Genomic DNA, 15174 nt, shown 5'->3' on the forward strand with positions numbered 1-15174 from the left:
TGATTACAATCATGAATTAGTTTTATTTATTTTTTTAGTCTGCAGGTCAAAACTGTCACCAGGATACAAGTCATTAAAAAATATGTTTATCAGACCTTCAATGATTGTGTGGTTGATAATATTTTTTTTGTGTGTTTTTTTAATAAATTCATTCAACTTCATTTCACACAGCAACAAACGATGTGAAAACCTTCACAATGTCGTTTTCTACAGAATGTCTGTCGGTTCAACCTGCACCTGACTGCAATTATGCAAATTCAAGTAATTAGTCAAGAAACCTGGCAGCCCTAATGAGTAGTTCCAAATGAGTACAAGCTAATTTCTGATAATGAGCCTCACATTGTGCACTCCGGTTTACACGGGACAGACGCCGACGGCTGGTCTACACATTTCAAGTGAACACACACAAAAAACCCCTGTTGCGTTTTGTGTGTTCGTTTACACGACGGTGATACTTGGAGACACTGAAAACACAACTTTCTGAAAACACTCGGGCTCCGTCCGGGCTTGACAGTGGAAGAGCTGCTTCTCCACATCATGGCACTGGGAACTCGCTCTTCTGCACATGCTCAGTAGATGGACAATAAGAATGTGTCATGACTTCCCCTCCAAATTCTCCTGGCACTTGGTAGTTGTTTGTTTTTTTGACAGTCACGTTAAGAACAGTGAAACTTGCTCTTCTATGAATATCCCTGTATTCTCATTGTTTTTCTCTGCAGCATGTGTGTGTGTCATTTCATTACAAAGACGAACAACAGTGCCAGCTGGTGGCCTGGCATGCTAACTACATCATTTTTAGTGTTTCTGCCATGTAAACAGACATCGTTTTCAGAACGTTGAAGTACTTTTCTGAAACAAAAGTGAAAAAAAACCCAAAACCCTGATCACTTGAAACAGTGGTGTATTTAAACCTCTTGCCTGAGGGAATCCCAGACACACAGCCGCCACAGACTTCCTAAAACTGCATGCGAGCTCTTGGAACATTTGCAGTAAAAAGTATGAAGAACATTTCTCTTTGCTACCTGCCACAAACACGCCTTGGCGCTTCTATTTTAGCTCGGGTCACCTGTTGACCTGACAAGCAAGTGTCAGGGGGAGAGCGTACCTGTCAGCTGCAGGTGGAAACTCTCAGCGGGGAGCGACGCTGCAGCGCCGGCTGGCACAGTCGGAGCCCGGGATAACGCAGGTAAGGAGACTCCTCTTTACACCTTTGTGCGCTTCCATTAACCTTTGAGACTAATATTGTGGAGTTTCATTGCAGGGAACCGAGGCGTTAACCACATTCTGAGTAGCTTCGTTCGTCCTCCGGCTTGAATTTTCACTGAGCAAAAAAAACAAGAACAAAAAAACCCTCCAATCAGCAGAAACAGAAGACGTTACTCTCTGTCTAAAGCTGGAGTCTGGGGAGGATATTTAAATTTATGAGGTTGTGTGCGACACAGGTTAAAAAGATATTTATCCGTGTTCCTCGCTGTGTGTGGATGGAATACAAATTGCACATCTAACTTGTGATTAGCCCGCTCTAATCTGATGAGAAGACTTTGCCAGGAGCCTGCACTCTCTTGGAAGGTTGTGTTCTCGAAGATTTATGGCATGTGATATTTCAAACTACAGATCGGATAAGAGTCTGCATTTTTGGACGCGCGCTCGCCCCACCTGGTCTCCTCTCAGCTGAGCAGTTTATTAGGCAGCAGTCTGGAGGTCCCCAACCCCCTGAAGATGTACGGGCTGTATCTGGAAGCAGTGAACGATTACATCAACGAGTCCTACGGCGAGGATGTGTGGCGGCTGATCGAGAACCGGGCGGAGATACCGCACCTCAAGTTCGTCAGGCATCAGATGTACAAGTACGATGTCTTTAATGAAACATTTACACAACACATAGCTCACCTAATGGAGCAACCTTGTGTACAGATACATATTTTGCTTCTGCTCTCAGAAATATGACCTAAATTTTTTTTTAAAAGAAGTAAGAATTCAAAATATTTAGTCTGCGGCAGAAGTGGATTGTTTATGACTTTTCATCCAACATACTCACAAGGACATAGATATCCAACACAGCACGGCCGGTATTTACAATGATTGGGTTTAGAATATAAAGGATTCTAAATATTTCATTGGATATCGAGGTAGTTGCTTTTTGGGTTTTTTTTTTGCACTGTATTAAACCCCAATTTGCGTTCACACTAGTCTTCTCTTTGTCGTCGGCAGTGACAACCTGATCCTGCGGCTGGCGAAGGCGGCGGGCGAAGTCCTGGGGAAGACCCACGATGAGCTCATGTACGCCTTCGGGGTTTATATGGTGAAAAGAATTGGAAACTACGGATATGAACGAATCCTGAAGGTGACCCAATTCATTCCTTCGCCACCTCAACACATGAACATGTTCTCATATCGACAGTTATTATATCTGTAAAACCTCCTCCGGCACATCGGGGAATAAAACTGATTTGGGTGTTTATATATAATGAACAGTAAAAGTTAATTTCATTGCCTCCAGAATATTTGCTGAAATAAAATCCCCCATGGATAAACAACGTTTCAAACATTTCCAGAGTCATAGAAAAAACTAAAATCTTCCTGCATATAAAGAATCTATTATTACTGTTGAGGCTGAAAATGAACACTGAAGGTGTAAAAACAGATTTCATTATTTCCCAATGGAATGTTAAAGACTGTGTTCATAGTCACAAAAAGTTGCTTACACATTGCTCGTTTAGACCAGTGATTCCCCACCAGGGGGCGCCAAAGACTCATGTCCACCTCTGCTTCCACTATTACACATAATTTACCCTTTAAATCATTTGAACTCTTTTCTTCAAACCATTGATACAGGCTCCCTTCAATAATTATAAATATGGTACAAAAAGATCATCTCTACCTTCATCAACAATACAGTATAGATACAAGACTGAACTAAATCTTAGTTTTAACATTACATCCAGTTTTTACTTAATTTTCATGTTTCTACTTTTTGAGAATTTGTATCAAACATGAACATCTACTGTTCCTGGACTGGAAACAGTTTATTTTTGGGGGGTTTTGTTTCTAATCTCATTGATTTACTTGTAGAATTTGAATCATCCAGAACTCCTGAGGTCATCAGAAGGAGGTTTACCGAAGCCCCATTTATATGGAGTTTCAAGTGGAGACGAATCATTTATGCACTTTTGTTTCAGGAAGATTTTGCGTTTACACCGTAACAACAATGTAGTTAGCATGCCCATGTAAACTCGTGTCAGGATGCTGCTATAGAAGTAAATTTGTCTTCCAACTCCCCCTCCACACGCACACATGCAGGTGTTGGGACGAAATGTGCGCGACTTCATCAACGAGCTGGACAACCTGCACGAGTACTTTCGTTTCTCCTTCCCAAAAGTGCAGCCACCGAGCTTCTGCGTGGAGGAGGAGTGTGAGACCAGCCTCACGCTGCACTACCGCAGCACCCGCAAGGGCTTCACGCAGTTCGTCAAAGGTAACAAGATGGCCGGGGGGGGGGGGGGGGGATAGACGCCAGATGCCCCTCTTCGAAATTTCGGGATAAAATCTCAAAGAGCCTGAAGGAGATTGGGAATGCAACTTCTGTGTGATATGAAGGATTGAAAAAGTAATTTGCTTGTGTGTACACAGCGGCTGGGGCAGCTTCCTCTTATCAGGCACACTCACAGTAAAACAGAATAAAAGACCAATGAAGCATTATATATATCGCTCATGATGCTTACACAAGCCCATTCTGACCAAACCTCCTCTAAATTGACCTCTGTGACCAGTGTGTGTGTGTTCTTGGATCCTTCAGGGCAGCTCTCTCAAGTGGGAAGGCAATTTTACAACACAGATATCGAAGTGGAAATCCTGTCCAAGGAGGAAACCGAGAAGATGACGTATGTGGTACGTACTCAGACTTTGATCGAGAGTCCCTGCCGCCTCGTAGCGGGTCACCTTGACCCCCGCTTTGGCTCAATCAGCATTGAAATGATTCCATCACCTCGGCGGAGATGACAGGCAGAGATCTTGTTTACACTCGGAGCGCAAGTGTTTATTGGACGGCGATAAGTGTTTATTGGGATGGGGCTCTGGGTAAAGTCAAATTTTCAGGAGAACAAATATGAAATATGCAACCCTGTGTACCTGTACTCGTGTGATGGAGAAGCTGCCACCACTATCGCCCCCGTGGTTCCAGAAAAACAAGTCAATGCATTTCATTTCAGACCCTCGCGCTTCTTCTGCATCTGAATGTTGATGCAGGTCTTTGGCTGTGCTTCGAATTAACACTTAAGATCTGTTCAATAAAGAGTAAAACATTGAACACACCAAAATACTCATCAATACTCTCAACAAGTCACCTTAGTCTTGGTCTTTTTTGATTTTTTTGGGGGGTATTTAGCATTTTTTTTCAGACCAGCAATATTATTGGTATCATACTATAAATATTTATAGATTTATTTATACTAGAAATACAAATACTTTATAAATATTATATGAAACCTCTGCAGACTGCATTGTTAAATCTTTTAAAGTCCACAATGTTGTAAGTTTTAACCCGACTGGGACCTTTATGTTGGATGACGCTTCGGCAAACATTGTTTTATTGTACATCTACTGAGCAGACTTTCAGAAAAGTGGCATTTTTCCCCCGTTTGCATGGAAACAGAGTTGGAACATTTTCAAAAAGTTGTGTTTCCACGAGTTTCCAAGGAGGGTGGGTTGTTTTTTCCCGAAAAGTTCCAACTTGGAGTTATTTTCAAAAAGTTGTGTTTTCAGTGACTCCGAGCACCGTTGTCGTGGCAACCAAAATACGAGTGCAATATGTGGCATAAACTGGCCCCAGTCACAGTTGAAATCATAAAATTCAAAACTAAAAGATGTATAAAAACAATCAGAACCTGTATTCAGAGGTCTCCGTCTCCCGCTCCAGGTTTACAAGATGAACTTCGACAACGCAGCCTTCAAGCACCGCATGCCGCAGCAGAAGACGGCGCCGAGCTACGAAAAGCTGCCGCTGAAGCGAGGCATCTTCTTCGACATGTTCCCGTTCAGCGTCATCTTCCGCCGCGACATGACGATGTACCGCGTCGGCGACGGCCTCAAGGAGGTCTTCTCCGACCTCCAGGGAAAGAAGGTCAACGAAGAGTTCACTCTGGTCAGGCCCATGCTGGAGTTCAGCTGGGACAACGTGAGTCCGGACGGACGCAGCCGCACGGACACGGCAGCTTCTAGAGCTTCAAACTTGCCCTTGCTGACTGCTCTGCCGATGCCTCCTCTGTTTACAGATCTACACCCATTTGAACAACGTGTTTGAGCTGGTGTCCAGAGCCGTGGTGGAGAGCAAGCAGAGGGTCAACATCCCCAAACTGAGCAAGGAGGAGCCGGAGGAAAAGGAAGAGAACGAGAAAGCAAAGAGGGAAGAGGAGAAGGGTACCGCGCTCCCCGTTTCAATCTTTGGTTTCCCCATATCAAATCCATAATGTATAAACCAGGTTCATTTCAAATGGATGGGATCATGAAATCAAATCACCAGAGGTGTGTGGATAGAGCAAAATCAAATATTTATGACTTAATCAAGCTTTAACATTACACCTCAAAAAACACTGCTTTCTCAGGATGCAGATGTCGCGATACAGATACCAGTGTCTGGTACCAGAACTCGTACTCGAGAAAAATCTGTGAGCCAACCCGGCGAGTATTTTGACGTGATGCGTCAGGTATGCCAAAGAGGACGAGCGATGGCCACGGTTTGGAAATCCTTCAATATTAATGAGAATGACAAAAGTAAGACAAACCGTAAACCAGGTTCTGGCAAAATATCAAAGGGAGGAAAAAGATAAGTCGCTCAGTAGTTTAACTGGTCAGTGAATCATTTTACTCTTGAGCCATGCTACATGCTTAAGAGTTTTGGGGTGTTATATGCTAAACATGATTAACCTATGAGTGGTTAGCAGTGAGCTGTGGCGTCACCAGAGCTCGGTCCACCATCTACAGTACTTGTAGCGCTTTGCGTAGATAGACGCTAGGCAGTGCGCTAGGCGTACTGTATATACAGTCTCTTACTGGAGCCTTCAAGGCTGTTGGAAGTGACGTAGCGCCGACGCAGAAGCTGTGTGGAGGAGGTTCACGACAACCTATAGCCTTTGTGTACCTTTTGAGTACAAATTACACTAAATAAGAACTCGTAACAGTACTTTGTATCGGCTGAAGGTTAGTCATTCTTGTACTCGACCTTTAAAAAAGTGGTATCAGTGCATCACCAAGCAAACTATCCCAGGTGTATTTTTCAGAAATTTTCGAGAATACACGAGAGTTTTAGAAATAAATAACTTGAAGCATATTGCATGGGATGTAATTACAAACCTCCTATCCTAATCTCGTGTTGTCCGGAGCTACGCTGCTGCTTCCTGAATACGTGATTGAAATTCACGGCGCCCACTTCACATCCTTGTGCCCTTCTTAACTCTCGTCCTCCGGCTCATCGGGTCATCTAATCTCCTCCTCCAGTGTTAATGTGGATCCTCTCCCCGCAGAGCAAAAACCAGCGGAGGAGATGAAGAGCACGGACCAAGAGTACAGCAGCGCCCTCACCCAGTACAACAGCTCTGCCAACGCCGGAGGCGAGGACATCGAACTGCTGGCCTTCCAGACTGTCACTGGTCAGAACCTTCAAGCACTTCCAATAACATTTATTAAGAACAGAGTTTTTTGGGGTTTTTTTTTTTAACAAAATGAGAAAAAATACCTTGCAGCTTTTTTGAGATGTTGGGATATGAACTGAGTATAAATGTCAAATGACCAATGTCTTCCTGGCTATATTTAACAATCATTTTATGAAATGCGATTGAAACCCAAAAGCTTGTCGACTGTGTCAGAGAACCTCAGACGTCTCCTGCTCTTCAGGGAAGTGCAGCGAGACCATCTTCGAGGATATGCGCGAGCCCCCGAAGAAGCCTCTGCACCTGAAGGGCCAGATGAAGTACGTCCCCCAGTGGGACTCGCTCATCTTCCTGGGGACGCCGATGTAAGATCACAGCCTCCTGCCGGATGTTGATGTCAGGACACGTTACAGAGAGTCTAAAGGCCGATCCATACTCCATTAGAACAAGGAAAAACATTGATGTCATTTTATTCATCCGGCGTTTTCAAAAATGGAAAACGCAACTTTTTGAAAACGCTCCCAATCCATCTGTATTGGAAATGCATGGGAAAGCTACATTTGAAACAAATAACAAAGTGCAGAAAATGTGTTCCAAGTAGAAAAAAGAAATCACCTCAGGCTGTCAAAGCTGTGGAATGCTGTAATACATGAGTGTTATTTTTTTGTCAAAGGACAGCAGATAAATGTAATTCTGCTGACTGCTATTATACTTTGGCCCTCAATAAAACAGACGTCTCACTCCATAATCATTAAGACTGACTTTAAAATAGTGAATACAGTGTCAAGATTCTGATGAAAACCTGTGATTCTGTGTGTTGCAGTATAGAGACTGTGGAGGACATGATAAAAATGGGCGTCTACGTGAACGACCTGAACCTGCACGACTCCAGCAGAGAGCTGATTCTGGCCGGGACTCAGCAGTCGGCCGAGCTGCAGCTGGCCCTCGATCAGGTGAACATTAAGCCTCCACTCCTCCGTCCACGGAGACGAAGCAGCCCGGAGTTCAGCTTATGTAAACATTTACACACGACAGAGTTTGAAGGTGGTTTATACGACCTTAAAGGTGTCGCCTAACGTATTGCAGAAGTTATTTTGAGGGAGTATGAAGCAACCTGACCAGGTGAGTCCAGGTGAAAGCTTCTGCCAGCCTATTGATTTCACCCATTAAATCCACTTCAGCCATGCAGGAGAGGTGTGGATTAGGAGGATTAGAGGAGGCAAAGAGGGATTTTTTTGAGCTTTAGCCGAGGTGAGACTGTAACTGTAGACTCATGTGTCCCGCTTCTGATCCTCCAGGAGCAACAAAAATATGCTCAGCTGCAGGAAATTATTAAGAAGCTGGATGAAGAGAAGAAGAGGGGAGACTCTTTGCTGTACGCCATGATCCCTAAAGCTGTGGCCGACCGCCTCAGGAAGGGAATCACTGCTTTGGAAACATGCCAGGTACAAAGAGACCGCTTTTTGGAAACAAGGACAGAAAATGCCCACAAAATGTGAAAACAGCGATGTGCTACATCGAGGTCAACGGTTGCTTTACACTTGTAAATTTGTGCCATCTTAGTTAATAGCACAGTATGACCAGAGCACTTCTTGCATCTAAAGCAATGTTGAAGGACAGAGGTCATGACGCCACCTGCAGAACAATGACCGGTGAGCTCTGTGCTCGCCAGGTCTTCCCGGACGTGACCATCCTGTTCAGCGACGTGGTGAAATTCAACGAGATCTGCATCCACATCACGCCCATGCAGGTGGTGGACATGCTCAACGAGATCTACATCGTCTTCGACACCCTCAGCGAAAAGCACAACGTCTACAAGGTCGGTCCGAGATGGCGCCGGGTAGCGTTTCACTTTGTCGGATGTGTTTGACATGCAATTTTAATATAGTTCCAAGTACATATTCAGTAATGATTATCTTTACATTTCTGATTTGTTCTGTAAGGATGGGGATGTAAAATATGCTTTCCCAAATTGGTTGACAAAGAAGACATTTATTTTAGTGATAAAACTAAGTTAGTTTCCTCATTTGACTAAATGAAGTCCGTGTTTCAAGGCATGAAATGACGCAGACAACCAGAACTGAATAGCAAAAAATACCAGCATAAAGTCCACAGTATGAAAAAACATATATGTCATCCATTGATATAAACTGGGAAATATCACATTTATTTATTAAATTATTTAACCTTTATGTCACCAAAAAATATCTTGATTAAAAATGTATTTTTCAAGAGTGTCCTGGACAAGACAGACGTTGAAGTTTCAGACAAAACAGGCATATAAAGCACAAACCATATAAGGGAAATATGAAAACATAAAAAAAATTGAAAGAATTTGCTTAAGTCTATTATGCAAAACCTCTGCAGACAGTGTCTGTCTCCAAGTCACTAAACAACTTTTTAAAAGAGTCCAGTGAAACCAGATTTTTTTTTTAATGTGTTTCAGATTTTTTTAATGTAGTTTAATTTTATTCTTGCTGAATTTCCTCACTAAGCACAAGAACATTAATAATTCAAGGAATATACCACCGTAACAGGTTTCTGTTCACATGACAACGGTCACTGAAAACACAACTTTTTGAAAACACTCGTCTCTGGAAAATGTAACTTTCCTGAAACGCAGCTACGGTGCATGTGCAACACAGCTGCAGTAAATCCTTCCACCGCTCATGTGTGAGCAGATCATAAATGCATATGGGATGAAATATATTTTAAAAACAAGACATTTTGATATGCAAATAATACGTTGAAATGTTTGTTCTGTGCAGGTTGAGACGATCCGGGACGCCTACATGGTGGTGGCCGGCGTGCCCAACAAAACCACCTTCCATGCGCATCATATCTGCGACATGGCCCTGGACATGCTGAGCTCCATCGACCACCTGAAGGACCCGTCCACCGGGGACAACATCCAGATCAGAGTTGGTGAGAACGTGTAGTGGAGTGACGGAAACAGCCGTGTTGTTTCCATGTTTTGAGTGTTTTTCCACTGCTCAGATGGAGATTTGGGTTTCGGCGGCGCTGCATAGCTGGATAAAAAAACAGCGGTTTGAACCGGCCACTTCACAGAGTTCAGGTTAAAGCCTTTGATCGAGCCAAACACTCTTCTGCCGTCAGTAAAAAAAAATCCCAAGCGATACAATGAAAAATGTTTTTCTTGAGCATTGGACCCGTATGATGTAAAGCGAAGACAGACAGGAGCTTGCCACAAGGGGTTGCTGTTTTGAAACATGCCACTTTGAAGGAAACAAGAGTTGTTGTTATGTTTATATCATAAAACATAAATGTCACAGTGTGGCAATAGAGTCCATCAACCCCAGTAAGTGATGAATCTCTAAACATCTATGTATTTATTCTATAAACACCACTGGTCAAGAGCGTGAGAGTCAAACAGATAAGGTTTTTGAAAACGGCCTCCAAGGTGGAACTTTTCAAAAATGCTCCAACTCCATCTCTGTGGAAACTGATGTAAATGCAACGTTTCTCAAACGCCGTTATTGCACATGTTCTCCATGGTCATATTAACCATTTGCTCCTCACGTGTACGAGATGATGAACGAAAACAAGAATGTTTCCTCCATCGTGTCATGACTCACAGTCCTTACTCTCCTGGGACTTGATCCTTTTATTTTGACAGTCGCCGTGATAACAATCCAACTTGGTCGTCTGGCCACACGAATGTCCTGCTGCATGAGTGTGTGTGTGGTGTCATAATGAAAATGACCAACGGCACCCACTAGTGGCCTGAGATGCCAACTACCGTATTTTCCAACCTATAAGGCACACCTAATGACCTCAAATTTTCTCAAAAGCTGCCTGTGCACCTTATAACCCAGTGCGCCTTATATATGGAAGAATTGCTCTATTTGAGACTGCTGTTTGACAGCTAAACAACCAGAAGCTTTTATTTTGACAACTCTTACTTCGCAACCAGAACTTCAGAGCGGACGACACTCCACACAACACCTTCATCACTCATGGTTGCACACCAACATTCTAACAAACCAAAATAAACTAAATGAAATAATTACTCCCTAAACTGGGGAACAAAAACACAGCATAAACACAATCAACACAACACCAAGCCCAACAACAACCCACAATAACCTCCAACAACACAAAACATGAATTCCCATCATGCCTTGCATCCTGAGCTCTTCAGTGCAGCCAATAGCTGCAATGAATTATGGGAGTTTCTGTTTGTGGTGTTTTAAATGTAATTATTGGGTGTTCTATTTGGTTTGTGGTGTCGGTAATAATTGTGTTGTGTTTTTGTTGCTTAGTTCATGTAGTTTAGTTTATTACCGGTAGTTGTAAGTTGTCAACCAGCAGTGAAGAAGTTTTTGTGTGTAGTGTCGTCCTGGCATAGGCTGCAGGTAGGACTATCAAAATAAAGTGTGTGCACCTCTCTGGGTGTTAGAATCAGTGGAAAATGTAACCTAATGGTATGAGCCACAAAGGTTGCTGACCACTGGTCTATTGCATGCGCCTTATAATGCGGTGCGCCTTATATATGAACAATGTTGTAAATTATGTCAATCAATGTAGGTGTGACTTATAATCTGGTGTGCCTTATAGTGTGGAAAATACGGTACTTTGTTTTCAGCGTTGCTGCCGTTTTCTTATAAACTCTTTGTCAAAAATGTACAAAAACCCAAAAACGCTTTCAGTTGATATTTTAACGGGGTATTTGACCTATTTTCTACATATCGTTTCCACAGTTTTGAGAAATTTTGAATAGAAATGACAAAAGAGGAACTTTTCTTGTGCGTTGATTAAAACCCGTCATGAGTTCGTCACCTCATTACTGGTTCTCCGTGTCTCGTCTGAAAGGAATTCACTCGGGGATGGTGGTGGCCGGCGTCGTGGGCCTGAAAATGCCTCGCTACTGTCTGTTTGGCGACACTGTGAACACCGCCTCGAGGATGGAGAGCAACGGAGTGGTGACTACGCCAACATTGTTAATGGCCTCCCACCGTGCACAGAGCGCTAAATAACCTGCGGCAACAGGACAAATAACAATCTTCACAGTCTTCCCTCAGTGAAATTCATGTAGATTATAATAGAAAGCCATTTTGTGTTTAATGGAGCCGGAGTGCGTTGTTGCTTTTTAGCTGATGCAACAGGCCGATCACTTCATTTGCTTTTCATTACTTACAGCGAGAGAAGCTGACTCCGTGTTGTGTGCCGCGCGCACTGTGATGAAAACAGCATAAATTAAAAGGGAAGCAGCTTTTATAGGATTAATTTCCTCGTCATACGTTCCTATTCGGCGAGAAAGCTCTCTCCATTAAACTCTCATCTTGGAGTCCAATGAGCTAAATGTTTTTTTATGGCCTCATGTTTCAATGCTTTAGCTGCAGATTAATGTCGTCGTCCGTCTGAGCAGGGCATGCAGATACACATCAGTCAGACCACTAAAGACCACCTGGAGCATGAGCCCTACATCATCGAGGAGAGGGGGAAGATCTTTGTGAAGGTGAGCGGGTGCCAAAGACACGACGGTCTCCTTATTTGTCTCATTCTACAAATTACGATTTCTTCTCGCGTGTCCTGATGGGGATTAATAACTTTACATGACTCCGCTTGCTGCAACACGGAAACATGCTCCCGTTTCTCAGGGAAAAGGCTACATGAAGACCTACTGGCTGAAGGGAAAACAAGATCTATCGTTCAAGACTCCAGCAGAGTTGCGCTACAGCAGTGAGCAGAAAGACGAGGACAAGAGCTCTAATGGGTGAGTGGAGCGGCGGGCCGGCCAGAAGAATCACTCCTCCTCCGGCGCCCCCCGTGGAGTCAGTGGAGGATGTGCTCATTGCCCTTTGCAACCAGACAGCCAGCGAGATAGACGAATCGCTCAAGAGGCTTAGGTTGCTCCTTTGGGGGGGAAAAAAAAGTTTTCTCCCAAGATAACCAACAAGGTGGCCAATTTTCTTTTTCTGAATCAAAAAAATACAATTGTAAGTTGTTGGTTAGAGTAAAAAGGAAGTACAAAAAAAAGTCAAAATTAAGCAGAATTTATAGTAATTTAAACAGATATTATTCGAAGCCTTTAATAACCATCTTCAACCATTATATTAGATTTTAAATAATGCTACAGGACGATGCACTTTGCGCACTGTGTAGGTTAACAATTTATCCCCAATAACACCTAAACATATTCCATCACACCCTGAAGTCATTACCTTCTACTAAGGCCCCGTTTACACGACGTTTTGGGCGTCACTGAAATTAACATTATGGCCTCCAATATGGAACGTTTAGAAAACACTTCAACTCCATCTCCGTGGAAACAAGGGAAAACAAAACTGCACTTGCTCAGTAGCAAATAACGTTTGTCTCCAGAGTGTCATGACTCCCAGTCCTTATTCTCCCCAGACTTAGATTGTTATCACGTCGACTCTCGACTATAAAACTACCAACTTCATCGTCTGTCCTTACAAATATTTGTGTACTCCCATAATTGTTGAAATTAGTTATAGTGCATCGTTCTCTGCCCATGTGTATGTTGTTTTAATCAGAAAAACAACAGCACCCGCGAGTGGCCCAACATGCTTCCTTCATCATTTTCAGTTGGTTTTTTTTTAGCCGTTTCCATGTAAATGGACATCGTTTCTAAATTGCTGCCGTGGAAACGTGAAACTTCTCTGAAACTAAAATGCAAAAAGAATCCATTTTCACTCAAACATTGTGTAAACGAGGCCTAAGTCGTGGAAAAGCAAACATTATTTGTTCCGAGTTAATGTAAAAAGCTTGATTGACGTGGTTTTACATAACTACAGTAGAGCAGCAGCGTCGTTTCTCATACATCCTACTTTGTATACATTTTACAGACAAAAATACCAAAAATGTGTCTCTTCACTTCACACAAGGCTTTTTTTTTTTTGTTAAAGCTGCAGTTTGAGGACGTCTGTAGGGAGGCGGACTGCCGTCTGACGGCTGGTGTCGGGAGGGGGTGGACATTTAATGTGCAGACGACTGTTCGCACAGTGGCTAATCTTAACAGGTCTTCAATCAGACCGGTGTCAGGCCCGAACACTTTGCATCCACCCATTCTGTGCATGGATCCCCGCCAACAAATGGTGGAAGGAAGGAAGGGAAGAAGCTGCAATGCCCAGAAATAAAATAATTGCTAAGCAAAGGGAGAACAGGCAAACTTCTTCTCAATGTTCAAAATAGCCGACTATTTTAACCCTTTTGCTAGATAAGCGATCCGTTTAGTGGTATTTTGATTTTTTTCACATCGTTTAGAAATTATGACAAACTTACACCATAAATCTAAAATAAATATATATGCACAAGTCACACATCAGAAATAGTCGTGTTTGAATGCTAGTGACAATCGAGTTTCTTTAAAAGTAATACTCATTTTAATTTAAATAGGTTTTACCCTTCAGATGATCTCTTAAGTCGGCCTTTCCTGCAGTTTTGGTATGTAAATACTTTATCATATGAAAGCCTCATAGTAAATGTTTTAAGCATGTATTAAACTGTTTAGCCATTTCTGGCCATTTTCTCAGCACAACAAAGAACATGAAACATCCTTCAGTCCATTAAAAGGTATTATACAAAGGATTGATTTAGGTGTGAAATTATATTGCATAGCTCCAAATATACATTAATTTGCAAACTCAAAACAACAAAAGACTACAGTCCTCCAAATAAATAATCCAGTTATTTTGATCATCATCAGTGTGACTGTTTTTGTTTGTTTTTTTACTTACTATGAATGTACAATTGCACCAGTTCCACAAGCACCAACGCCAAACGCATGGCCTCCAACCTTCACATCCCCGGCGGCGAGGAGCAGGCCGATGGGAAGCCGAGCCCCAGCGACTTGCCCCCGGACACCCTGCCCACGCCGGAGGCCGCCAACGAGATCCCCACCATCTCCATCGAGCCTCAGGAGAAGGACAAAGCCAAAAAGACTAAGAACAACAAGGGGAACAAGCTGGAGGTGCCCGAGGGAAACGCAAATCCGGAGTCGGTGTCGCCGGCCGACGGGCTGGAAAACCCGGGTCCGTTCCTCAGCAGCAAGAGAAACAGCTTCAGACAGCAGTACGTCAAGCTGCCCACCAACCTGCCCATGCGCAGCGCCTCCTGCGCCATCCTGTGAGCCGGGCCCTTCCTGTGTGAGCTTACCAGACAAGTCCATGTGTGATTCTGAGAATAACGTTGAGGTTTAATCAATCAAAAAAAAAATAAACTCCTGAAAACTGCTTTCAAACATTTTCACTTGTAATCAGGTAAACAGTTAGTGGACACTGTGTGCTGGAACGTCACTTTCAAGCATTTCCACTCTCCGTTGTTCAGTCGTTTCACCAATTGCCTCCGTTCACTGCAGCTTGTCGAAGACAAAGAAAAGAAAGAGGAGGAAAGGAAGTTTAGATACATTACCACCTGATGCACTGAAGTTTCGGTGTGTCAGCTTTCACAATCTTTATGTTAGCGGTTGAAAAATAAGGAAGTGCAACATCCTCTATACATCCGTGGCACACCCAGAGGAAATCAGAGAAACACTGAAATACTG

The 15174-nt window shown here is 43.1% G+C and overlaps 1 protein-coding gene across 1 annotated transcript; it reads left to right on the forward strand.

Annotated features, from left to right (window-relative positions):
* Window positions 1-1719: 1719 nt before the first annotated feature.
* On the forward strand, window positions 1720-14760 carry LOC308133781 (soluble guanylate cyclase 88E-like; the record flags this gene model as incomplete). The annotated part of the gene is made up of 16 exons (XM_080501293.1): window positions 1720-1847; window positions 2212-2344; window positions 3301-3475; window positions 3797-3888; window positions 4916-5173; window positions 5271-5415; window positions 6519-6644; window positions 6889-7009; window positions 7468-7597; window positions 7943-8089; window positions 8317-8463; window positions 9413-9569; window positions 11478-11587; window positions 12034-12123; window positions 12266-12381; window positions 14391-14760. The coding sequence occupies 16 exons, from the start codon at window positions 1720-1722 to the stop codon at window positions 14758-14760; spliced, it is 2445 nt and encodes an 814-aa protein (XP_080357419.1).
* Window positions 14761-15174: the final 414 nt, after the last annotated feature.

This window comes from Blennius ocellaris (genome assembly GCF_963422515.1).
Source record: "Blennius ocellaris genome assembly, chromosome: 8".
In the NCBI taxonomy this organism is placed as follows: domain Eukaryota; kingdom Metazoa; phylum Chordata; class Actinopteri; order Blenniiformes; family Blenniidae; genus Blennius; species Blennius ocellaris.